Here is a 26,636-nt window from a genome sequence, read left to right on the forward strand (position 1 = left end):
GGTGATCCCAACACATTGGCCTGGAGTATCCATCCCATTCTGTTTCTGCACATCCTCACCTTCTACGAAGACACCAAGAGCAGTGAATTCCGTTTGTCCAATAATCTTGAAAGCATTATTTGAAGAGAAATATAATGTTTAATTTTAGGCATGGAAAGATCAAATAAATTATATAATACCAAAGGATGGAATTTGTTCCACCATGGAAAAAGCAGCACAGGGTAGAACAATTATAGCAATATTCAAGTGCTAAACAACTTTCAAGCAGATATATTGTTTGAAGATACTTTATTAAGATAAAAAACTTTCCATTACATTTATCTATAAATCCATCATAGGCCACAGGAAAATAAATAAAAATCTGAATCTTCAGGGACATTTTTGATTCCACAGTTTTGTAAATCCGAGTTTACATGTTTGCTCACTTTAAATTATTACAGTTTAGATACACTTGATGATTATATAGTACCAGGAATGTCAGCCTTATAGATGCCAAGTTTCCACATTACTCAATAAAGCCATCGTTATTGTTTCAAGTTTATCTCTTTACTTTTTTAGCCATTCTAACTGGGAGATAGGGAAAAACAGCACCTCATACCAGGTTCAACTTTAAATGGATAAACAATGAAACCCTGCATTTCTAATAGTGGCTGGCACTGCACCCCAGAAACAAGCTGCTGAAAGCTAGGAGCAAAGTATTTTTGTCCTTGGTGGTGGGAGTGCTGAGGTCAGAGAGCACAGCAAGGCCAAATGCTGTAGGTATCTCGGCCTGGCTTTTATGTTTAAATTAAAGCTCTTTGTAAGCTTTATCAAGAAATAGAACAGGTAAGGCTACATGCCATATGATTTCTAAAACTGCTTTATTTCTGTTTATTTATTTTTTAAAGAAAGATGCTCAGCTGTGGTCTAACAGGTGCAGACATTTATATTTTCATGACACTCCATCACCTTCACTACCTACCCCAAATTTCCCAAGCACTAACCCAAAATAAAAAATGAAGAGAGCAGTCACCAGATGAAGAAAAACAATCAGCAAAGATACCTGAGGTATGAACATGGGATACCTAAACTATTTCAGAATGTCCTATGCTGGACACAGTTCTCATCATTCTTGCTATAGGAAATTCCTTTAGAGAAGTGTAGGCATTGCGCAAGGGACAGAATATTCCACCCAAACCAACTCTTTAAGACTTGTGCTTCTAGACAGTCCACACAAAGCAGTGATTTCAGAATAGAAATTCAGTAGCCTTCCTCTTTGTGTTTGAACTGCATGGCTTTAATCAATAAACACAGAACTTCCATGAACTGTGTTCATTAGTCCAATCATCTGACTGTTGGGCTTGAACATGTAATGAGGTCACTAGAAAAGTTTTTGTTTCTGCTTCACATAGAAATTTGACATTGTCTTAAGGAAAGCTAGCCATGGACACCACCAAACAGCAGTGAACATGTAATATGTGTGTGGACCTATCTGCCAAAAGGTCCAATATTTACATGGAATGTTGATCTTGCTTATAAAACTATTATTTATTATTTATTTATTATTTATTTATCTATCCATTCATTCAAGACAGGGTTTCTCTGTGTAGCCCTGGCTGTCCTGGAACTTACTCTGTAGACCAGGCTGGCCTCGAACACACAGAAATCCACCTGTCTCTGCCTCCCAAGTGCTGGGATTAAAGGCGTGTGCCACCACGCCTGGCCCATAAAACTATTTTAAATTATATCTTTACATACAATTTATCTTATGAATAGCCTCATTTGATAATTTAAAAACATGCCTTTCAAATATCTCACAAATATATAAAATTTCCCTACATTTTATTCTTTCTTTAAACATAATATTTAAACTCTTTACAAAGCAACAAGAATAATGTTTTGTATGCAAGTCATAGATGTGCTGAATCTTCCACTGACTAATCTGCACTGCTCAGAGGACTGGCAGGAACCTGCTCTAAGATTGAACTATGGATATTTGTAGTATTGCAAATTATTCACTTGCTAGAGACCTAAGGAATTATAGAAAAAGGAACAATGTTATTGAAATATTTAAAAATCCACCTTCCTTTGGAATAGGCTGAAATGCAATCTGGCTGGTGTTAATCATTTTGTTGACAAAAATTTAACACAATATAAGGTTTCTAAAACACACTTTAGGACAATTTACATGTGTGGCGATTGCACACCAGAAACATGAGCACCTCTTCCTTCACTGTGCTCTAACACGTGTTACAAGTTTTTGAATTCTTAACTCATTGGTATAATTTGCTGAGAAATTCCAAAGCAAGAGAAGAAAACTTTCTGACTCCAGAAATGTCTTTTGAAGAATGATAGATTAAAGTAAGAGGTTCTGTGTGACCATTTCTTGCCCTAAGACAGAGCCATTTTTACTAAACCATGAGGAAAAGTTTGTATCTACATCTGTAGTATCAGTTAAGTCATTTTAAAGCCTGACGCAGCGGCATGTTCCTGTACTCAGGAGGCTGAGGCAAACAAAGGCTGAGTTCAAGGCTAGTGTCGACAACATAGTGAGACTCTCAACTTAAACAGGAGAATTAGATTTTTCTTATATAATATTGGCGGCATCACCAATATGTACTCATAAGGATTTCCTAAGCTATAATATGTGAGTTACTTCCTGAAGAAAAGATTTGAGTTTCTTCTTTGTTTTAAAGATGTGCACATGAAGGACATATTTTTTAAGGACAGAGTCTTATTTCCAGCTCAGTTAAATCTGTGGATTTGCTCAAGGCGGCCAAGCCCATGCTTTCAACTGCAAGTATGCCCAGTGAAGGGCTGTGAGCACACCTGAGCCCAAGTGAGGCATGAACTCTGATACATACCGCCTCTCACAAAGAAACAGATTAAAGTAAACCAGGAAATACAAGTTTTGCTAAGACTATAGCACTGTGCAGATTTTGACTTAGATTGTACAGTTATGTGCTTCAAATAAGGCTGTAAAAGACATAAACAAACCAGCACTGAAATTTTGACTTTGACATTGAAGACTTTACATCTGTGACAGTCATACTAATTATTAAAAAAAAAATCCTACCAAAACCATGGTAGTTGATCTAACCATGCAACTCTGTAAAAAGACAATTAAGGACATTTCCCTGAGTTATGAATGTAACCAACTCACTGGGACCCAATGGGTATCAGTCTCTAGTTTGTCAAATGTTGTTTTTAGCTCATTAAATGCCACAGTAAGATCATCATTTATTATGATTTTGTCAAAAAGATGACCATATTGACTTTCCATTATCTGCGCTGATTTAATCATTTCCTGAAAGTCTTCTTCCTATTAAAAACAAGTAATAACAAATTAAGTAACCAGACAACTGCATTATTTCACATAAATGAAAACATTCTACAATGACTACCTAATGCTGTTATGTGTTCAAACTTTAAACAAAGTAAAGAAACAAAATCACCTTCACTACTTTTTTAGAGGTTTTTACTGCTAACATCAGCTTTAGCTGAACTCCCTTCCGGGTCAATAACTAACTCACCATTGCATGGACACATTGCTGTGGTCGTGGATATCAGGGGTGCTGTTGACTCTGATGCTCTGGCTTGGCTATTTATGTTTGGTCACAAGAAATAATGTATAACACAAACTACTTCCTTAATGTTGGAAGCATTACAGGACAATAGTTCAAATGCCCCTCCTGTGGTCCAGTAGAAGTGTTTCAAAAGCCCTGCTGGGCCACATAAAATTTTAGATGCCAGGAGATATTTTAGCTAGGTATAAAACTCAGGACAGTACATTAAAAAGTATAAGTCACATCTTCAGACTATGCCATCATTTACGAATTATTTTTACTGAGAAATAACTTTAGTGCTAGTTACAACTTAAAATAACTAGCAACATGTGACAGTATCTGTCCCTTAAGGACAAATGTCACCCTTTTAGAACAAAGAGCCAACACTGGGAATCAAAAGCAAGATCCATGCTTTATAACTAAAATCAATAGTTCCCAGATGAACAAAGACTAAAGGAAAACTAATTAGATGAAAAAAAAAAGGATTTAATATTTATTTGTTGGTTTTTGATTAAAAAGGTAGAATTTGAGAAGAATGAAAACAAAACCAAAGAAAGGCTTTCCAAGAGTCAATGATGGTTGGGCCAGCCTGACTCTATCTTAAAATTAAAAGCCATCTTATTACAGGGTCAAAATAAGTTCATTCCTGTTTTCTATAAAATGTAAACTTGACTAGGTCTTCACCCATTTCTGGAATTTGTTATGTTCTACATCCTACATCCTGACCTCTACCCTGGTAAGATAAGATGTTCTGCCAAATAATTTTGGAATGTTCAGCCAAGTTCCTATATAACCAAAATTCTTCTGGAAATCCCCCAACCACTGAAAATACCCTAGTCTTGTAGGTATTTTTAGCTATATAAACCCAACCTTCTCCCGTGTTTCATACTATTTTCTCAAACCCTGCTACAGGGAGATATCCTTGTATGATAGAAAATAAACCTTGAATAATTTGACTAAAGAATTTGAATAATGATCTTTACTTTCATTTGATGAGATTAATATCAGTATAGCCACAAACATCTGAAACAATAGCATCCAATGGCACTCATATGAAATATGAATGTCATCAGGGGACTGTGTAGGCCTCCTGATACTATGACCCAAATGGGGCTTCTACTTTTTACTGTGTTAAAATATAAAATATAAGGCAACAAAGCAAATCATGACAATTTTTGATTAGACTATTAATGATAAACAGAAACTTATTTAGAGACTTTTAGCGTTAAAAAGGTTAAGTAAAATTAAAAGCTAAGTAGTCCCTTATATAAATGATCGGCTTAGAAAAAAATCAGCATGCAAGCATAATACCATACTTTTGTTCCTTTTTCTTTGTGTTTTTTTTTTTTTTTTGGTGGCATTGGGAAAAAACAAAACAAAATAAAACAAACAAAGCTTGGTGCATGCTAGGAAGCCCTAAAACCCAGTGGTTAATACTACCATTGTAGTTATTGGTTTGAGGCACAAACTCTTGCTTTGTAGACCATATTGGTTTCAAATCTGCCAGACAGAAGAGAATAACCTTACCTCTTGAGTGCTGGGCATTGCAGGGGTACATTACTATATGCATTACTATATGCATTACTATAGGCATTGCAGGGTACATTACTATATGCAGCTCTACAAAGTAGTTCTGAGTCAATGTAATATAAACATCAATTCGTAGAAACAAGAATTTACAGTGCCACCAATCAAAATGCACATACCAAACCTTTTCAGAGTTCTGGATCACAACTTCATCATTAACAGTGTCCCTAAGTACTGTGAACAGGTATCTAGATGCTATGTGCATGGTAGCTAAGATCATGACACCCACCGTGAAGGGCTTTGCAGTCCCTTGGTCATCTCTGCTTGAAATAATCTTTGCATTTTTTCTTGTCTCTCTCAAACGCTCTATGGATGGAGGTTTTATAAATATCACATAGGGTTTGAACTCCAGTGTCCTTAAATGCTTCACTGTCTGCAAGGAAGAAAAGATGTTTTTTTATATTTCTTCATAATCTCATGCATTCTGGATTTCGTAGGAGAAAATTTCTTAAAACTATTCTTTAATTAAACAGGTCATTCTTCAATCTGTCCTTGACAATGAGGGTGGCATTCTCATCACTAACATGAAACACAGTGGCTAAAAAATTCAGAAAACTAGGTTCTAGATCACACTTCTAAAAAATGTAATGATGGGTAACCTGTCTGGAAGTTGTCTATCTTTTTTAATTCTGTTAGCAGCCGAAAGGTAAAGTCTCTGTAGCCTCTGTTCTACATGAGCTCTGCCAGCACATCCTCCCTCCGCCCCCACCCCTCAAGTGTCTTGTTTAGCTTTGTTTGGAGTCAGGGTCCTACTATGCAGCCCAGACCTACCTGGCCTCCTACTACTCTTGCCTCAGTTTCCTGAATTCTGGATAAAGGTGTGTAGCACCATACCTGTTTTGTTTTGTTAATTTATTCTCCTCTCATACCAAACATCTCAACCAGTCCCCTCCCACACTCCTCTCCTCTCTCCCTCAGATCCAACCCCCCCCCCTCCATTTCCCTTAAGAAAAGAGCAGGCTTCATAGGGATATCAACCAAAGAGAGCAAAATAAGTTACAAGAGGACTTGGCATAAAATTTCTTATCAAGGCTGAGCAGCTAGATGAAGTATCCCAATAGGATGAAAAGGGTTCTAAGAGCGGGGACAATGGTGCTGCTTCAATCTATGTAAGTCCACATGAGTCCTGCTTAGTTGATTCTATGGATAGTATTCTCCTGGTATTCCCTACCTCTGACTTCTCTGCCTCCTACAATTCACACCTGGGTTTTAAGTGTTGACTTTTGCAGACTGAACTGTGGTCAAGGGAAACTGACAGAAGGGTCAGAACTGAGAGATATTATTGATTTCCTCACGAGGGCCTCACCAGAGTCTTACTGTGAGGTTATGTAGATAGGCTCCATGTATTAAGGAGGGTGTGTGGAGGTGTCCAGGATGGGGAAATGGGGAAGGGGATGGCAGGCCTGGAAAAGCTCAGAAGTGCAGATAAAAATGTATTCCGCGAGTCTATACACAGGGAGTTCAGACAAGCAGGAATGCCCCTACTCCTTCCAGGTGCCTGTACAGGAGGCAGCCATCAACTTGATGCTAAGGATCCTCTGACTACAGCTTCTCTATCCAGAAAGAGGTGCTTAAATAAGGAATAAGTGTTTTCACCCACTGGCCTTCTTAGTTCAAAGTTTCTGTAAGAGGCCCCTGGGTGATACACAGAGCTCCTATGGCATCTTAGATGAGACAGTATTCAACAGTGCCTCATAGCTCTGCTGGGATTTAAATGTTCACCTTGTGGCCAAGACCAAAATTTGAGAAAGAGAACTGAGGTCTAAAATGTCCACTTTCAGACTATACACACAAAACACAAACTATATAACACAAGATGTTTAACATATTTAACAGTGTAATACATTATTAAAAGACCCAAAATAAGCACATAATAGCCTGTGAACTTGACTGAGGAAAACCAAGAGATACAAACATTGATCTCTGAGTTTCTTCCCATCTGCTTTTCTAGAAACGTTATGTCTTTCCCCCTCTACCCAATGTCCGTACTACATTTAAATGAGCAGACTTCATATGAAGCTCATACTAAGATGCTGGAGGAGGTTCATAGGGAACTGCACAATGGAAGCACAGACGACGGTTTACTTACATGAGGCTGGACATCCAACAGACAAACCTTGTTCTTAGCTAGGACAGAGCGAACTGAGTCTATACTTGTACCATAATAGTTGTTTTTATATTCACCATACTCAATGAACCTGTAGAAAATTAAGACGCTCATCAGAATAGTCTCTAAATATGAAACAAGCAGACGGCAAGTTATACTTCATAGGCAAAAGATATTTTTGCTGAAAGTGTAAAATTTTTTGCTGTGTTTAATAAAATAAACAGAGCCAAGCACTTCGGCAAATGTCAATTTAAAAAAAAAAAAACTTGTACATTTTCAAATCAGTAACACTTGCTTGTGTTACACTTAAGCTCAAAAAAGTACTTTGGTTCTATGGAGTGCTAATGCTTTCCATCACTCCCTTTCAGAACTAATGCAATGCAATAAAAAATTGAATAAGCCAAACAATAGAAACTACTGGAATTTCACTGCACACTACAGAGTAACAGAGCTGGGCACTGGAGCCACAGGAGCTGGGAGGTGGCTAATGGAACCAGGGCAGTGATTATGTGCTATAAAAATACAGTCATAGGGCCAAACTCTAAGAAAGCAGTTTGATATTTCAATAAAATCCCACAATACTGTGTGAAAACACACCCTGCCTCTGATGCCCTGAAGTAGCTACACCTCAGCAATGGAAACCTGGGGGAGGGTGGAGTATGAGCTAGCTGGAGGAGCTGAGACAGTAGGTTCAACAAGCGTCCAATACAGGAGGTTTATTCCAGCCTTGTGAAGAACCGATGTGAGATTACGATATGTATGAAAAAGATTATGGGGAAAACATATCGTATAGCTAGCCATTAACGTTTAAAATAAAGTCTTACTCAAGTTACATGCTGAGATTCAATTATTGGACTGGAAAAAAGTCATAGAAGCACCCTGGGAAGTTTTCCTCAAGCTTAGGCTGCACAGAAACAGTAGCTCCCTGTACTGGGACATGTGCAATTGCTAACGGAACCTCCTCCTTTTAAGGGCTTCAGACATGACTCTAATAAGTGCAATACGTTTCACGTAGAAGGGGACCCAAGGCTGTCTAAGAGTAGATATACAGGCACCAGCTTAAGAACAACAGGAAGAGAAAAAAAATTTAACAACATTTTCACATACTTGTTATTTTGTACATCTGTCTCAAACAAGTGTTTGGAAATAAAAATATATTCCACACCATCACTCTCTTGGCTTCTTCTTGCTCTAGTGGTGTCTGTAATTTGATAGAAAAAAGAGTTGAAAAAAGTCTAAATAAGTTACCATAGAGTATTAGAAAGAAATCAAGTACATTAAATCAGTTTCCTACCCAAGATTTGAAAACATAGAGGAAAAAAACAAAAGCAAATTAGTTGCTAAAATACCGTGGAATATAAATTCAAACTTTTCCACTGTTGTTCCAATGTTTAGGCTGAGGATCTGATTGCTTTTCAGGTCTGATTCTTACTCATACCTCTGAAGAATCTTTAATACAAGTAAATACATAAAAGTAGTCATCTGTGTAGATTTTAGTCCACTCCCCAGACCTTTCTTTTGCAAATAACTGGCTTATTTTATCATCTACTTCTTTGCTGAAGTAGTCGTACTAGGTAGAAGGTACAGCCTTCTTCATACAGTGTATAGCATGAATGGACCTTCAGTGTTGTTCCATTTTACTAACTAAATGAAATCAAATAACTCCAGGTATTATTCCCAACTCCTGCCAAGTCATTAATAGCATCTTAATCTAGGATTCAGTTTGCAAATTTTTGACAATGTTGCCTACTTCTTTTTGTGTGAGTTATAAAGGGACAGAAAACACAGAATAGTGAAAGACAAAATGCAATACTTTCCATTGTGGACATACATATGAAACCCTACTATTGCCCCCCTTCCTGATCTTACAGTCAAAACCCTGGACCCCTGACAATTATCTGAACACCTTGAAAATATACACAATGAAAGAGGCATGGTGGTGTATGCCTTTAATCACAACACTTGGGAGGCAGAGGCAGGTGGGTCTCTGTGAGTTTGAGGCCAGACTTACTTACAGTCTCGAGACAGCCAAGGCTATACAGAGAAACCCTTTCTTGAAAGACAAAAACAAAAAGCAAACCAAAACAAATACACAAAAACAGGGAGGGTATGGAAGGCAGAGAATCTGCCTAGGGAAAGGCTGACTTTGTTTCTCTTAGAAGTATGATGTACTGTAACAAGACAGGGACAATCCTGTAGGTAGTCAGGAAGGAACAAGGGCCATGATGCAACTAATCACAGATTTTATGCTAAAAACTCATGTTGGGTTTAAAAGAAATGTTAGGGTTAAAAGGGTGGTGGGCAACATGAAGGAAGAAAAATAAGAGACTGTAGCTGGGTAGAGACAGCCAAGCTGAACAGGCAAAAAAAAAAAAAAAAAAAAAAAAAAAAAAAAAAAGACAGGGGCCCTGGGAAGCAAGGTGCTGGCTGCCTGGCTCCCATGATGCCCTGGGGAATATCTGCAAGATTCTGTAGATCCCTCGCATCCTCCAGCTTCTGATGATGAAGCTGAATATAAATGACTGAAGTGTGGCTTCTAATAAAGAGACTCCTGCAGATCACCCCATAGATAAAGATGGCATGACAGTTAAGAAACACTGAGGCTACATCTTGGTGGCTGTGCTAATGTTATCACCTCCCCTTGGTGAAATGCAAGATAGGCAAACTAATGCTGAGAACAAAGAGCAATTTGATAGACCACAGGGCTGACAGTGGCAAGCTAGTCCTTTGCTACAGAGAGCACACAGACAAGATTAGCAGCTAACAAGGCAGAAGTCAGAGACAGGAGGTGGGCTTCAGCTCCTGGAACTGGATGATCAGCATGTAACAAAGCCTCGTCATTGACCTGTCACAGTCCTATGAAAAACCCAAAGTAAGCCACTCCCGGGTTTCTCCTTCCCCTTGGAGTTATGGGAATGTCTTTTATTTTCCCTTAATTTTTCTAAGCAAAGATGCTTTCAGTTCACTTACTCTCTTTGTCTGTGTCTTTAACCCTCACTGGTGTGGGGCAGGAAACTTGAGAGCCACTGTTCCCAGTTAACTTTTGGAGACCTTTGTGTCCTAGCATGCAAGTCACTGGGCAGGTGCACCTGCCTTGAAAAAGGCCCTGTCATTCCAACAACAACAACAACAACAACAACAACCACCACCACCTGCTTAGCAAAATCAACAGGGTATGCAGATGTGTGGGTATGTGTGGGTGCATGGGGGTGGGTGTAAGCTAAGAAATCAGCAGGGTATATGGGTGTGTGTAAATGGGACAGGGAATGTAAGTTAAGATTGTGGAGAAGTGGAGAAAGCATAAAAGGGAATACATTAATTCTCTTTAGAAATCAACAGTGTTCTAATAATAACTTCTGTCCTGTGTATAAGGTTCAGATTCAAACCAATGGAATTTAAGATGTAAGTATGGTTAGAATACACAGATCTTGGTTTAACCTCTGAAAAATGGAGAAAGAAACACATGTGTTACACACACACACACACACACACACACACACACAGAGAAAGGCTTACAGAACTCAATTAAGATGTGTACAGAAGCCTCAGCCTCCTCTCTGAGTCAGAGCATAGTGAAACCACAGCACACACCAATGAAGGGAACGTAGGGTCTAAATTTAACATAGCTGATCACATTATAAAATAAATGTATGAGTAGTCTCCAGAATTTAGATTAGGAGATGGCACTAACATATTCACAATATAAAAATGTAATCCAAAACTATATAACATAAAAGATACAATTCTCAAGGGAAACAATAACAGATAAAATCCCCTGAATGGTCCAAAAGTTTGAATATCAGACTTAAAAGCAGATATTATAACTATGCTTCAGGAAGGAAAACTTATCTGAGCTGGATTAAAAGTATGAAAATTTACCATAAAAACACAAACTATGAAGGAGTAAGTAGAAATTCTATAGCTAAAAAGATACAACATGACAGGAACAAACCACTAGAAGGCTCATCAGTATAAAAGAGGTTAAATGAAAGTCATCGATCTTAAAGACAGAGCAATATAGTTCACAGACTGTGAACAACCATGAGGGAAAACATGAAGAGGTATAAATGGAAGGCCCTACATACAAACACTGAAATATCCATGGCATGTGTAACTGGGGTCCTAATCACAAAAACAAACTGAGAACTGTCAGAAAATAGTCCTGGGAAGGCTTAATGATCCTAAACCTGTAAACATTTGGGGAAAAAGCACAAACTCACACACTGCAAAAGTCCATCAGATCCCAAAACAATTTTTTTTAAAAAGTCAAAACATGCCTAGATATTTATACACAAATACTAAACTCCCAGTGGTGATAACATGACTTGGAAGCCTCTAGAACACAATTAGTATGGAGAATGATAACTTCTACTAACTCAGGCTTCTTTCTGTAAATTAAAACATGAAATCTATGAAATAACCTTTTTACCTAACTGAAAGAAAGGAGTTATTATCCAAACTCTCTTTCAGGAAAAAGTGGCAAAGTAGAGACCTTCTCAGATGAAATAATCCAGTGCTCATTGCAGACTGTTCCAGAAAAAAATTTCAGATGGAAAGAAGTGATGAGGAAATTTGACTCTTCAGGAATAAAGTGGTAACACTCAAACAGCTTGGTATGCAAACCGCTTCTCTTCTTCCCAATTCAATGCATACCCCAACCCAGTCTTGTGATCTCTAAAAATGTTAAACATATGGTTTGGCCATCCCTCTACTTGTTTGGTCAAAGGAAATAAAGACCCATGTATTACCCAATTCTTGTAAACCATAATTGCTGTATTTGTTAATAGACAAAAGTACGGGTGGTAGAGGAACCTTGGTATCCCAGGTGAGTATGTAGATAGAGTGCAGTTATTTCCATGCCAAAAAATGGTACACAAGAACTACAGATGTGTGAGACATTGTAAATTCATGCTAAATAAAAAGGAACGTGCAAAGACAAATTGTTTTTCACTATGTAATTCAATATAAAGTGCCAAGGATTACAACAGTCCTCAGTGATGAGTGCAGAGCAGTACTTGACAGGTGGCAGAGGGGAAAGTCCAGTAGAACGTGGACATTTTGGAGGTAGAAATCCTCATTATGCCCGTGATAATGCTAACACATATGCAGACACAGAATGAAACAGATCCATATCCATACTACATATTTCAATTGTATCTTTTAATAATGTTTAACAGAAAACTAGGAACTGGGAAAAGTAGCAATTTTAAAAAATTAATGACATTAAATTAATTAATTGTGTGGGGTGCATACCACAGTGTACATGTGAGGGGTGAAAGGAAAACTTCCTGGAGCTGTTTCTCTCTATCTACCATGTAGGGTTCTAGGGATCAGACTCAGGCTTTCAGGCTTGGACATCATGCCAGTCCCAAAGCATTGCATTTTTAAAGCCAAATAGTTTCAGTTATGTTCCAAAACTAATTCCTTTACCAAGCCAGCAAATATATTATAATACAAAGTCCCTTCAACAGTCTTTTATTCCTCTCCACAGAGCACCAAGAACTGGTGTTGTTCTTAATGGAATGTCACAATCTTTCCAAAAGTAGGATTAGAGACTGATAGAATTTATTCCTTCATGAAAACTACCAATACATTTCATAGTAGGAAAATATTTTGTTGAGTACATATTAGATGATATATACTCAAGAGCAGAAACTGAAAAGGAGGAAGTCAAAATGTCAGTATATGCAGATGATATGATAGTATACATAAGTGACCCCAAAAATTCCATCAGAGAACTCTTAAACCTGGTAAACAACTTCAGTGAAGTAGCTGGATATAAATTTAACTCAAATCAGTGGCCTTTCTCTACACAAAGGATAAACAGGCTGAGAAAGAAATTAGGGAAACAACACCCTTAACAATAGTCACGAAAAATATAAAATATCTTGGCGTGACTCTAACTAAGGAAGTGAAAGATCTGTATGATAAGAACTTCAAGTCTCTGAAGAAAGAAATCAAAGAAGATCTCAGAAGATGGAAAGATCTCCCATGCTCATGGATTGGCAGGATTAACATAGTCAAAATGGCTATCCTGCCGAAAGCAATCTACAGATTCAATGCAATCCCCATCAAAATTCCAATCACCGAGTTAGTAAGGGCAACTTGTAAATTCATCTAGAATAACAAAAAATCTAGGATAGCAAAAACTATTCTCAACAATAAAAGAACCTCCGGTAGAATCACTATCCCTGACCTCTAGCTGTACTACAGAGCAATTGTGATTAAAAAAAAAACAAAAAAACAAAAACCAAACAAACAAAAAAAAACCAACCTGCACGGAACTTGCACAGTGACAGACAGACAGACAGGTAGATCAATGGAATAGAATTGAAGACACAGAAATGAACCCACACACCTATGGTCACTTGATATTTGACAAAGGAGCTAAAACCATCCAGTGGAAAAAAAGACGGCATTTTCAAGAAATAATGCTGGCTCAACTGGCAGTTAGCATGTAGAAGAATGTGAACTGATCCATTCTTATCTCCTTGTACAAATCTCAAGTCTAAGTGGATCAAGGACCTCCACATAAAACCAGAGACACTGAAACTTAAACAGGAGAAAGCAGGGAAGAGCCTTGAACATATGGGCACAGGAGAAAAATTCCTGGACAGAACACCAATAATTAACAAATGGGACCTCATAAAATTGCAAAGCTTCTGTAAGGCAAAGGACACTGTCAATAGGACAAAACAGCAACCAAGAGATTGGGAAAAGATCTTTACCAATCCTAAATCTGATAGAGGGATAATATTGAATATATACAAAGAACTCAAGTAGTTAGACTCCAGAAAACCAAATAACCGTACTAAAAAAATGGGGTACAGAGCTAAACAAAGAATTCTCAACTGAGGAATACAGAATGGCTGGGAAGTACTTAAAAAATCCTCAACATCCTTAGTCATCAGGGAAATGCAAATCAAAACAACCTTGAGATTCCACCTCATACCAGTCAGAATGGTTAAGATCAAAAAGTCAGGTGACAGCAGATGCTGTTGAGGATGTGGAGAAAGAGGAACACTCCTCCCTTGCTGATGGGACTGCAAGCTGGTACAACCACTCTGGAAATCAGTCTGGCGGTTCCTCAGAAAATTGGACACAGTACTACCGGAGGATCCAGCAATACCATTCCTGGGCATATACTCAGAAGATGCTCCAAGATGTAATAAGGACATATGCTCTACTATGTTCATAGGAACCTTATTTATAATAGCCAGAAGCTGGAAAGAACCCAGATGTCCCTCCAAAGAGGAATGGATACAGAAAATGTGGTACATTTACACAATGGAGTACTTCTCAGCTATTAAAAACAATGCATTTATGAAATTCTTAGACAAATGGATGGATCTAGAGGATATCATTCTGAGTGAGGTATCCCAATCACAAAAGAACACACATGATATGCACTAACTGGTATTACCCCAGAAGCTTGGAATACCCAAGATACAATTCACAAAACACATGAAACTCAAGAAGGAAGACCAAAGTGTGGATACTTCAGACCTTCTTAGAAGGGGGGACATAATACCATGGAAGGAGTTACAGAGTTAAAGTGTGAAGCAGTGACTGAAGGAATGAACATACAAAGACTGCTCCACCTGGGGCTCCATCACATAAACAACTACCAAACCCAGACACTATTGTTGATGCCAACAAGACCTTGTTGACAGGAGCCTGATATAGCTGTCTCCTGAGAGTCTCTGCCAGTGCCTGACTAATACAGAAGTGTCCAATAGCCATCTATTGGACAGAGCACAGGGCCCCCAATGAAGGAGCTAGAGAACGTATCTAAGGAGATGAAGGGGTATGAAGCACCATAGGAGGAACAACAATATGAACTAACCAGTACCCCCAGAGCTCCCAGGGACTAAATAAAACACATGGTGGGACTCAGGGCTCTAGCTGCATATGCAGCAGAGGAGAGCCTAGTTGGTCATCAATGGGAGGAGAGGCCCTTGGTCCTATGAAGGTTTTATGCCCCAGTATAGGGGACTGCCAGGGCCAGGAAGCAGGAATGGGTGGGTTGGTGAGTGGGGGAGGGGAGAAGGGATAGGGGTTTTCAGAGGGAAAACTAGGAAAGGGGATAACATTTGAAATGTAAATAAAGAAAATATCGAATTAAAAAATTCACACAAAAAGAGAGAGAGAGAGTAATTAAAAAACAACAACAATAACAATACTGGACATCAATGATTTTTTTTCTGTATTAGCTATTTAACTATCAAAGAACTTTTTGATAACTACATATCACCTGTTTGAGCCCAAGCATAACAGTATTTACTAGACTTAGTATCCCTTAAAAATACCATCACACTGCACAATGATAACTTGCATTATGAAATGCATACTTGACAGTAGCCTCATAATCAGCAACACTGCATTCAGCTTTTATACTAAGTCCAAAGGAGAAAACTGCACAAGGATACCCTTCTCAAGATGAGCACTTTCACTAAAAGTTAAAAGTGATACCCCCAACAGTAGTTACCCTAATAGTACAGACAAGTGTCAAATCCTGGTCACTCAGCTTTTTACAGTAACATCTGCACAACTATAACACGGAGTCAAAACCAGCAAATCCAATATCAATGAATTACAATTAGTTGAACTACAGAGAGTTCTATGTAATATAAAAAAAAACAGACTAGGATATAGAAAAGTTTATATACAAGCCTGATATGAATGTGTGTAGATATTATGCATGTGTGTATTACACAGATTAATGAGACCCCATGGATGAGCACACCCATATGATCAGTACTTTAACAAGAAGCAGAACATTGAGGCCCCATGAATTCCACTTCAGTTGCCTTCTTAGCACTGGTCTCTAACCACCCAGATTATAGTTGTTGAAGACATAACACATGTTCTCTTTCAGACCTGTCTCCTTCTGATACAGTAAGAACAGATGTTAGCTTTAAAAGGAGCTTAGGTTACAATGCAAGACTAGAAACACCAGGGAAGGTAAACAAGAGGGCTTGCAGCTGGATCTGAGATGACCAAACCGAGCTGATATGAAGAACAGAATGTGGGAAAAAAGGAAGTTAGGATCACGGGGTCCACTGGCATCCACCCTCATAATCCTCATCCAAGGAGCACACATAAGTCACCACTGGCCTTTTGCATGTTTTTGCTTCTAATTCAGCTAATTATAACAAACTAAGCTGCAAGTAACAACAGCTTCTAAGAAGCCCCCATTTGTCCCAGAAAGGAGACAATCCCAGAACACCTTGCAGACAGGAAGATAAATATGATGTAACTAAGAAAAAGTGTGGCTCTATCTTTATAACCATGGTCATAAGATAGTAAAATGGCCCATGCTAAATCTACAAGCTGGTCATATGTGGTAGTCTGAGTAGGAAGGGCTCTCATAGACTCATGTGTTTGAATTTTTGGTCCAAGGGCAGTGGCACTATTAGGAGATGTGGACTTGGAGTAGGTGTGGCCTTCTTGGAAGAAGTGTGTCACTGTGTAGGTGGGTTCTGAGGTCTCCTATGCTCAAGCTCTGCCCAATGTGGAATCCAATACCCTTCTGCTGCCTGTGGATCAAAATGTTAAACTCTTAGCTCCTTCTCTAGCAACACATCTGCCTGACTGCTGACATGTCTCCAGCCACGATGATAATGGATTAATCCTCTGAAATTGTAAGCCAGCCCCAATTAAATGTCCTTTGCAAGAGTTGCCTTGGTCAGCCGGGCGTGGTGGCGCACGCCTTTAATCCCAGCACTCGGGAGGCAGAGGCAGACGGATTTCTGAGTTCGAGGCCAGCCTGGTCTACAAAGTGAGTGCCAGGACAGCCAGGGCTACACAGAGAAACCCTGTCTCAAAAAACCAAAAAGAGTTGCCTTGGTCATGCTGTCTCTTCACAGCAATAAAACCCTAAGTAAGACATCATGTAAACATAAAAGAAAGCATACTATAAATCTGCTAAGGTCAGGGACCAGTGAGGCCTGAAAGGTCAGTGGGTTGTAACACTCAGGGGTTACTGGATATTGGATAGACAAAGCTATAAGCTAAGATAGTTACCCCCTAACTGAGAAAGCAGCCTGAGTACAGCACATTTTCTTCCCCCTGGGGACATGTGCAGTGTCTAAAGCTGCCTAAGTGGCTTGGCCCATGACATAACCAATCTTAACAGGAAACATCCCAGTTCTGCTCATTTTCTGCTATAAGCCCAATGAAAGGCTCTAGGCATGTAGTTCAATGTCTTTTCCTCTTTGTAGTCTCTTCCTGCTCATAAGAGTTTCTCCTACTTCCTCATAAAAAAACATTTCCACTAAAATCAAGGACAAGACAAGGCTGCCTACTTGCTCCCTATCTATTCAATATAGTACTTGATATTCTAGCCAGAACAAAAAGACAACTAAAGGAGATCAAAGGGATGCAAACTGGAAAGGAGGAAGTCAAAGTATGGCTATTTGTGGATGATATGATAGTATACCTAAGTGATCCCAAATATTCTACCAGAGAACTCCTACAGCTGATAAACACCTTCAGTAAAGTAGATGGAAACACAGTTAACTCAAATCAGTAGTCCTCCTTTATATAAATGATACATGGGTCAAGAAAGAAATTAGAGGAACAACACCCTTTATAATAGCCACAAATAATATAAAATATCTTGGTGCAACTTACCAAGTAAGTAAAAGATCAGTATAAAAGAACTTCAAGTCTCTGAGGAAAGAAACTGAAGAAGATATCAGAAGATGGAAAGATCTCCCAAGCTCATGATTGGTAGGATTAACAAAGTGAAAATGGCCATTTTACCACAGCAATCTAGAGATTCAAATTCAAACTCCATCAAAATTTCAACACATTTTTTATAGACCTTTGAAGGTCAATTCTCAACGTCATATGGAAAATAAAAAATCCCAGGATAGCCAAAACAATCCTGAACAATAAAATAATTTTGGGAGGAATCACTACTCCTGACCTCATGGCAAACTACAGAGCAGTAGTGATAAAAACTGCATGAAATTAGTACAGAAACAGACATGTTGATCAATGGAATCAAACTGAAGACCGATAAATAAATATATGGACACTTGATTTTTGATTAAGAAACCAAAATCATACAATGGAAAAGTGAAGGCATCTTCAACAAATGGTGCTGATCTAAGTGAATTTCTACATGTAGAAGAATGAAAATAGTTTCATACTTAGCACCCAGCACAAACCTCAATTCCAAGTGGATAAAGGACCTCAACATAAAACTGGATATACTAAAAATCATAAGAGTAAATGGGAAATACCCTTAAACACATTGGTACAGCAGACAAATTCCTGAACAGAACACCAATGTCTCTAAAATAAACAACTGATAAATAGAACATCATGAAATTGCAAAGCTTCTGAAAGGCAAAGGATACTGTCAATAGGACAAATTGACAGCTTACAGATTGGGAAAGAATCTTCACCAATCCTGCATCTGATGGAGGGCTAATGTCCAAAATTTGTAAAGAGCTTGAGAAGTCAGACACCAATAACCCAAATAACCCAGTTAAAAATACGGTACAGACAAGAGATTTTGAAACAAAGGAATCTCAAATGGCGAAGAAGCACTTAAGGAAATGTTCAAAGTCCTTAGTCATCAGGGAAATGCAAATCAAAACAACTCTGAGGTTTGATCTTACACCTGTCAGAATAGCCATGATCAAAAAAACTCAAGTGTTAGCCCATGATACTGACCATGTGGAGCAAGGTGGGAGTGCAAACTTGAATAACTACATTGGAAATCAATTTGGCAGTTTCTAAAAAAACTGGGAATAGTTCTGCTTCAGGACCCAGCTATATCACTCCTGGGCATATAACTAAAAGATGCTTCAACATCCCACAAGGATACTTGCTCAACTATGTTCAAAGCAGTTTTATTCATATTAGCCAGAAACTGATAAAAACCTAGATTGTCCCTCAACTGATAACAGATTAAAAACATGTATATCAATTTGCATTCTTCTACATGATAACTGTGGAGAGCCATGCCGCGAGCAATCGCCATTATAAGATGGCGCTGGCCTCCACTGTGCCTAACTAATAAACAAGCCTTGTACCCAGGTGCGAGAGTGAACTCACGCCTAGTCACTGCCCATCTCGGAGCATAGTAATGGGGTGATGGGTGAGCAACGAATCAGGAGCTGACACGCCACGCTGACACGCCACATCACGTGCTGAAACACCATGGCTGAGGGCTATATAAGCAACGCCATTTTCCGGGGTCGGGGTCTTCCCTCCTGAAGATTCCAGTTGTCCGAGTGTGTTCTTGCCAGCGAGAACGATAGCTCGGGACACATAACCACAAGTTGTGCAAGCACCATTTGTTGAAAATGCTGTCTTTTTTCCACTGGATGGTTTTAGCTCCCTTGTCAAAGATCAAGTGAGCATAGCTGTATGGGTTCATTTCTGGATCTTCAATTATATTCCACTGGTCTACTTGTCTGTTGCTATAACAGTACCATGCAGTTTTTATCACAATTGCTCTGTAGTACAGCTTTAGGTCAGGCATGGTGATTCCACCAGAGGTTCTTTTATCCTTGAGAAGAGTTTTTGCTATCCTAGGTTTTTTGTTATTCCAGATGAATTTGCAAATTGCCCTTTCTAATTCGTTGAAGAATTGTGTTGGAATTTTGATGGGGATTGCATTGAGTCTGTAGATTGCTTTTGGGAAGATAGCCATTTTTGCTATACGGATCCTACCAATCCATGAGCATGGGAGATCTTTCCATCTTCTGAGATCTTCTTTGATTTCTTTCTTCAGAGACTTGTAGTTCTTATCATACAGATCTTTCACTTTCTTAGTTAGAATCATGCCAAGGTATTTTATATTATTTGTGACTATTGAGAAGGGTGTTGTTTCCCAAATTTCTTTCTCAGCCTGTTTATCCTTTGTGTAGAGAAAGGCCATTGAATTGTTTGAGTAAATTTTATATCCAGCTACTTCACCGAAGCTGTTTATCAGGTTTAGAAGTTCTCTGGTTGAATTTTTAGGGTCACTTATATGTACAATCATATCATCTGCAAATAGTGATGTTTTGACTTCTTCCTTTCCAATTTGTATCCCCTTGATCTCCTTTTGCTGTCGAATTGCTCTGGCTAGGACTTCAAGTACTATGTTGAAGAGGTAGAGAGAAAGTGGGCAGCCTTGTCTAGTCCCTGATTTTAGTGATTGCTTACAGCTTCTCACCATTTACTTTAATGTTGGCTACTGGTTTGCTGTAGATTGCTTTTATCATGTTTATGTATGGGCCTTGAATTCCTGATCTTTCCAAGACTTTTATCATGAATGGGTTGGATTTTGTCAAATGCTTTCTCAGCATCTAACGAGATGATCATGCGGTTTTTGTCTTTGAGTTTGTTTATATACTGGATTACGTTGATGGATTTCCATATATTGAACCATCCTTGCATCCCTGGGATGAAACCTACTTGGTTAGGATGGATGATTGTTTTGATGTGTTCTTAGATTCGGTTAGCGAGAATTTTATTGAGTATTTTTGCATCGATATTCATAAGGGAAATTGGTCTGAAGTTCTCTTTCTTTGTTGGATCTTTATGTGTTCTAAGTATCAGAGTAATTGTGGCTTCTTAGAATGAATTGCGTAGAGTACCTTCTGTTTCTATTTTGTGGAATGGTTTGAGAAGATCTAGAATTAGGTCTTCTTTAAAGGTCTGATAGAACTCTGCACTAAACTCATCTGGTCCTGGGCTTTTTTTTGGGGGGGGGGAGACTATTAATGACTGCTTCTATTTCTTTAGGGGATATAGGACTGTTTAGATCATTAATCTGATCCTGATTTAACTTTGTTACCTGGTATCTGTCTAGAAATTTGTCCATTTCATCCAGGTTCTCCAGTTTGGTTGAGTATAGCCTTTTGTAGAAGGATCTGATGGTGTTTTGGATTTCTTCAGGATGTGTTGTTATGTCTCCCTTTTCATTTCTGATTTTGTTAATTAGGATGCTGTCCCTCTGCCCTCTAGTGAATATGGCTAAGGGTTTATCTATCTTGTTGATTTTCTCAAAGAACCAGCTCCTCCTTTTGTTGATTCTTTGAATAGTTCTTCTTGTTTTTACTTGGTTGATTTTGCCCCTGAGTTTGATTATTTCCTGCTGTCTACTCCTCTTGGGAGAATTTGCTTTCTTTTGTTCTAGAGCTTTGAGGTGTGTGCTCTCTCTAGTTTCTTTTTGGAGGCACTCAGAGCTATGAGTTTTCCTCTTAGAAATGCTTTCATTGCGTCCCATAAGTTTGGGTATGTTGTGGCTTCATTTTCATTAAACTCTAAAAAGTCTTTAATTTCTTTTTTTATTCCTTCCTTGACCAAGGTTTCCTTGAGGAGAATGCTGTTCAGTTTCCACGTGAATGTTGTCTTCTATTATTTATGTTGTTATTGAAGATCAGCCTTAGTCCATGGTGATCTGATAGGATGCATGGGACAATTTCAATATTTCTGTATCTGTTGAGGCCTGTTTTGTGACCAATTATATGGTCAATTTTGGAGCAGGTACCATGAGGTGCTGAGAAGAAGGTAATCCTTTTGTTTTAGGATAAAATGTTCTGTTAAATCCATTTGTTTCATAACTTCTGTTAGTTTCACTGTGTCCCTGTTTAGTTTCTGTTTCCACGATCTGTCCATTGATGAAAGTGGTGTGTTGAAGTTTCTCACTATTATTGTGTGAGGTGTAATGTGTGATGTGAGCTTTATTAAAGTTTCTTTAATAAATGTGGCTGCCCTTGCAATTGGAGCATAGATATTCAGAATTGAGAGTTCCTCTTGGAAGATTTTACCCTTGATGAGTATGAAGTGACCCTCCTTGTCTTTTTTGATAACTTTGGGTTAGAAGTCGATTTTATTCAATATTAGAATGGCTACTCCAGCTTGTTTCTACAGACCATTTGCTTTAAAAATTGTTTTCCAGCCTTTCATTCTGAGGTAGTGTCTGTCTTTTTCCCTGAGATTGGTTTCCTGTAAGCAGCAAAATGCTGGGTCCTGTTTGTGCAGCCAGTCTATTAGTCTATGTCTTTTTATTGGGGAATTGAATCCATTGATATTAAGGAAAAGTAATTGTTGCTTTCTACTATTTTGTTGTTAGAGTTGGCATTCTGTTCTTGTGGCTTTCTTTTTTTAGGTTTGTTGAAGGATGACTTTCTTCCTGTTTTTAGGGCATAGTTTCCGTCCTTGTATTGGTTTTTGTTTTTTGTTTGTTTTCTGTTATTATCCTTTGAAGGGCTGGATTCGTGAAAAAATATTGTGTGAATTTGGTATCATGGAATACTTTTCTACTGAGGAATATCAAATGGCAAGGAACCCCTAATGAAATGTTCAACATCCTTAGTCATCAGGAAATGGAAATCAAAACAACCCTGAGATTCTACCTCACACCAATCAGAATGGGTAAAATCAAAAACTCAGGTGACAATGAATGCTGGCGAGAATGTGGAAAAAGAGGAACACTCCTCCATTGTTGGTTGGATTGCAAGCTTGTACAACCACTATGGAAATCAGTCTGGTGGTATCTCAGAAAATTGGGCATAGTACTACTGGAGTATCCCACAATACCTCTCCTGGGCACATATCCAGAAGATGTTCTAACTGGTAAGAAGGACACATGCTCCACTATGTTCATAGGACCTTTATTTATAATAGCCAGAAACTGGAAAGAACCCAGATGTCCCTCAACAGAAGAATGGATACAGAAAATGTGGTACATTTATACAATGGAGTACTACTCAGCTTTTAAAAATAAGGAATTTATGAAATTCCTAGGAAAATGGATGGACCTGGAGGGCATCATCCTGAGTGAGGTAACCCAATCACAAAAGAACTCACATGATATGTGCTCACTGATAAGTGGATATTAGCCCAGAATCTTAGAATATCCAAGATACAATTTGTAAAACACATGAAACTCAAGAAGAAGTGTGGACACTTTGCCCCTTCTTAGAATTGGGAACAAAACACCATGGAAGGAGCTACAGAGACAAAGTTTGGAGCTGAGATGAAAGGATGGACCATCTAGAGACTGCAACACCCGGGGAGCCATCCCATAATCAGCCTCCAAATGCTGACCCCATTGCATACACCAGCAAGATTTTGCTGAAAGGACCCTGATATAGCTGTCTTGTGAGGCTATGCTGGGGCCTGGCAAACACAGAAGTGGATGCTCACAGTCAGCCATTGGATGGAACACAGGGCCCCTAATGGAGGAGCTAGAGAAAGTACCCAAGGTGCTAAAGGGTTCTGCAACCCTATAGTTGGAACAACAACATGAACTAACCAGTATCCCCGGAGCTCGTGTCTCTAGCTGCATATGTATCAGAAGATGGCCTACTCGGCCATCATTGGGAAGAGAGGCCCCTTGGTCTTGCAAACTTTATATGCCTCAGTACAAGGGAACTCCAGGGCCAAGAAGTGGGAGTGGGTGGGTAGGTGAGTGGGGGGGGGGGTATGGGGACTTTTGGAATAGCATTTGAAATGTAAATGAAGAAAATACCTAATTAAAAAAAAGTTAAAAAAAAAACCATGTATATCTACACAATGGAATACCATTCAGCTATTAAAAGAAAAATCATGAATTTTGCAGGCAAATGTATGAAACTTGAGAATATCATCCTGAGTGAGGTAGTCCAGTCCTAAAAGGACATGCATGGTATGAACTTATTTAAAAGTGGATATTAGCCATAAAATACAGGTACCATGTTACACTCCACAGAGTCAAAGAAGCTAAACCAGAAAGAAGGCCCAAGTGAGGAAGCTTTAATTTCACTTAGAAGTGGGAATAAAATAGTCATAAGAGGCAGATGGAGAGAGCGAACTGGGAGAGAGGTGTAGGGAGAGGAATGAGAGTTCAAGATCAGGTGTCAGGAAAGACAGGAGAGATGGCTGGTGGGTCATGAAAATGAATGGAAATATGAAACTGACAGGAGTGGGAAGGTGAGGGCATCTCTAGGAAGAGACAGAGACCTTAGAGAAGGGGCCACCCAAGAATCAATAGGAGTAACCTTGGCTATGTCCTTGGGATATGAAACTGGAAGAGGCCACCTTCTGTAGCCAGGCAGGAACCCCAGTAGAGCAATAGAAACAGTAACCTGCCCACAAAATTTTCAACCCAGCTTTCTGTCCTGAACCTTCTGATTGGACTGACCATCAGCATGTCTGCTCCTCTGAAGATTCCACAGTCTGAAGGCTTCCCAATATGTCAGCTACAGCCAGTGCCACAAGTAAGGGACCCTCCGAATAACCTTCAGGAGCCATCTCCATCCCCAACTCCTCCCCTGGGTGAATCCCATCTACTTTCTGGCCTGCACCTTACAACATGCAGACCATCAGAATGTCTGCTCCTCAAAAGGCCCCACCGTCTGAATCCCCTTATCCTCTGGAAGTTTGCTATAGCTAGGGGCACAGGCCTACCAGGAGACCTGCAGCAACCCAGGGACACAGGAGCCAGGCTCCAGACAGAGCCACCCAGGTCAGGTAACACCAGAGATAATCAGATGGTGAGAGGCAAGCACAAGATCACAAACAACAGAAGCCAATATACTCTGACACCATCAGAACCCAGTTTTCCCACCACAGCAAGCCCTGGATACACCAACATACCTGAAAACCAGGATGTTGACCTAAAATCCTATCTCATGAAGATAATAGAGTTCTATAAGGATGATATAAATAACACACTAAAAGAAATACTGGAAAACACAGGTAAACAGGGAGAAGCCCTTAAAGAGGAAACAAATAAATCCCTTAAAGAAATACAAGAAAACACAATCAAACAGGTCAAAGGAACTGAACAAAGCAGACCAAGACCTAAAAATGGAAGTAGAAACAATAAAGAAAACACAATGGAGGCAACCATGGGAAACATAGAAAAGAGATCAGGAACTACAGATGCAAGCATTAACAAGGGAATACAAGAGACAGGTACCATGAGGTGCTGAGAAGAAGGTATATTGTTTTGTTTTAGGATGAAATGTTCTACAGTTATCTGTTAAATCCATTAGGTCCATAACTTCTGTTAGTTTCACTGTGTCTCTGTTTTCATGATTGGTCTATTAATGAGAGAGGGGTGAAGTCTCCCACTATTATTGTGTGAGGGGCAATGCGTGCTTTGAGCTTTAGTAAAGTTTCTTTTACGAATATGGGTGCCCTTGCATTTGGTTCAGAATTGAGAGTTCAACTTGGTAGACTTTTCTTTTGACAAGTATGAAGTGTCCTTCCTTATCTTTTTTGATAATGTTTGGTTGAAAGTTGATTTTATTCGATATTAGAATGACTCCACCTTGTTTCTTGGGACCATGCTACTCCAGCTTGTTTCTTGGTCCCCAATGGAGGAGTTAGAGAAAGGACTGAAGGACCTTAAGGGGTTTGCAGGCCCAGAGAAGGAACAACAATATCAACCAACCAGACCCCCAAAAAGCTCCCAGGGACAAAACCACCAACCAAAGAGTACACATGGAGCGACCCATGGCTCTAGCAGCATATGTAACAGAGGAGGGCCTTGTCGGACATCAATGGGAGGAAAGCCATTGATCCTGTGAGGGTTGGATGCCCCAGTGTAGGGGAATGCCAGGATGGGGAAATGGGGTTGGGTGGGTAGGGGAACACCCTCATAGAAGCAGGGGGTGGGGGGATGGGATGAGGGTTTTCAGAAGGGAAACCAAGAAAAGGGATAAGATTTGAAATGCAAATACAGAAAAAGTCTAATGAAAAACTAGAGAGAGAGAGAGAGAGAGAGAGAGAGAGAGAGAGAGAGAATATGAGAATATGAGAATAGAAGAGACAGAAGAGAAAAATCTCTGGTGTAGAAGATACCTTAGAAGATATTGACACAACTGTCAATGAAAATACTAAACATAAAAAACTAACCCAAAACATACAGGAAATCCAGGACACAATCAAAAGACCAAATCTAAGAATAATAGGAAATGAGAAGAGTGACGATTCCCAGCTCAAAAGACCCAAAAAACATCTTCAACAAAATCATAGAAGAAAACTTCCCCAACCTAAAGAAAGAGATGGCTATAAATGTATAAGATTCCTATAAAACACCAAATAGATTGGACCAGAAAAGAAAATCCTATCAATCAAACCACTAAATTCACAGAACAAAAAATGAATTAAAAAAGCTTTAAGGGAAAAAGGCCAAGTAACATAAAAAGGCAGACCTATCAGAATTATACCAGACTTTTCAACAGAGACTGTAAAAACCAGAAGAGTCAGGGCAGAAGTCATCCACACCCTAAGAGAACCCAAATGCCAAACCAAGTTACTATACCCTTAATCATGATAGATGGAGAAAACAAAATATTTCATGTCAAAACCAAATTTAAACAATATCTATCTGCAAGTTCAGCCCTGCAGAGGATTCTAGAATGAAAACTCCAACACAAGGAGTGTACCTACAC

The 26,636-nt window shown here is 39.0% G+C and overlaps 1 protein-coding gene across 8 annotated transcripts in view; it reads right to left on the reverse strand.

Moving 5' to 3' along the window:
* Nucleotides 1-247: 247 nt before the first annotated feature.
* The window catches only part of Mpp7 (MAGUK p55 scaffold protein 7), a 293,217-nt gene continuing 266,828 nt past the window's right edge, over nucleotides 248-26,636 (reverse strand). For 4 of the 8 annotated variants that reach the window (XM_085833408.1, XM_085833407.1, XM_085833412.1 and 1 more), the window contains exons 15-18: nucleotides 8,347-8,440; nucleotides 7,222-7,330; nucleotides 5,362-5,505; nucleotides 250-3,301 (exon numbers count right to left, since the gene is read on the reverse strand). In XM_085833408.1, the coding sequence (XP_085689534.1) occupies nucleotides 3,122-3,301; nucleotides 5,362-5,505; nucleotides 7,222-7,330; nucleotides 8,347-8,440 (527 nt within the window). In that variant the 3' untranslated portion in view covers nucleotides 250-3,121. Of the gene's footprint in view, nucleotides 3,302-5,361; nucleotides 5,506-7,221; nucleotides 7,331-8,346; nucleotides 8,441-26,636 lie in introns of all 8 variants that reach the window. The other 4 variants (XM_085833413.1, XM_029472157.2, XM_085833409.1 and 1 more) reach the window with 2 other exon arrangements.

The sequence above is a fragment of the Mus caroli genome, unplaced genomic scaffold, assembly GCF_978045245.1.
Source record: "Mus caroli unplaced genomic scaffold, Mus_caroli_1 scaffold_19, whole genome shotgun sequence".
Classification (NCBI taxonomy): domain Eukaryota; kingdom Metazoa; phylum Chordata; class Mammalia; order Rodentia; family Muridae; genus Mus; species Mus caroli.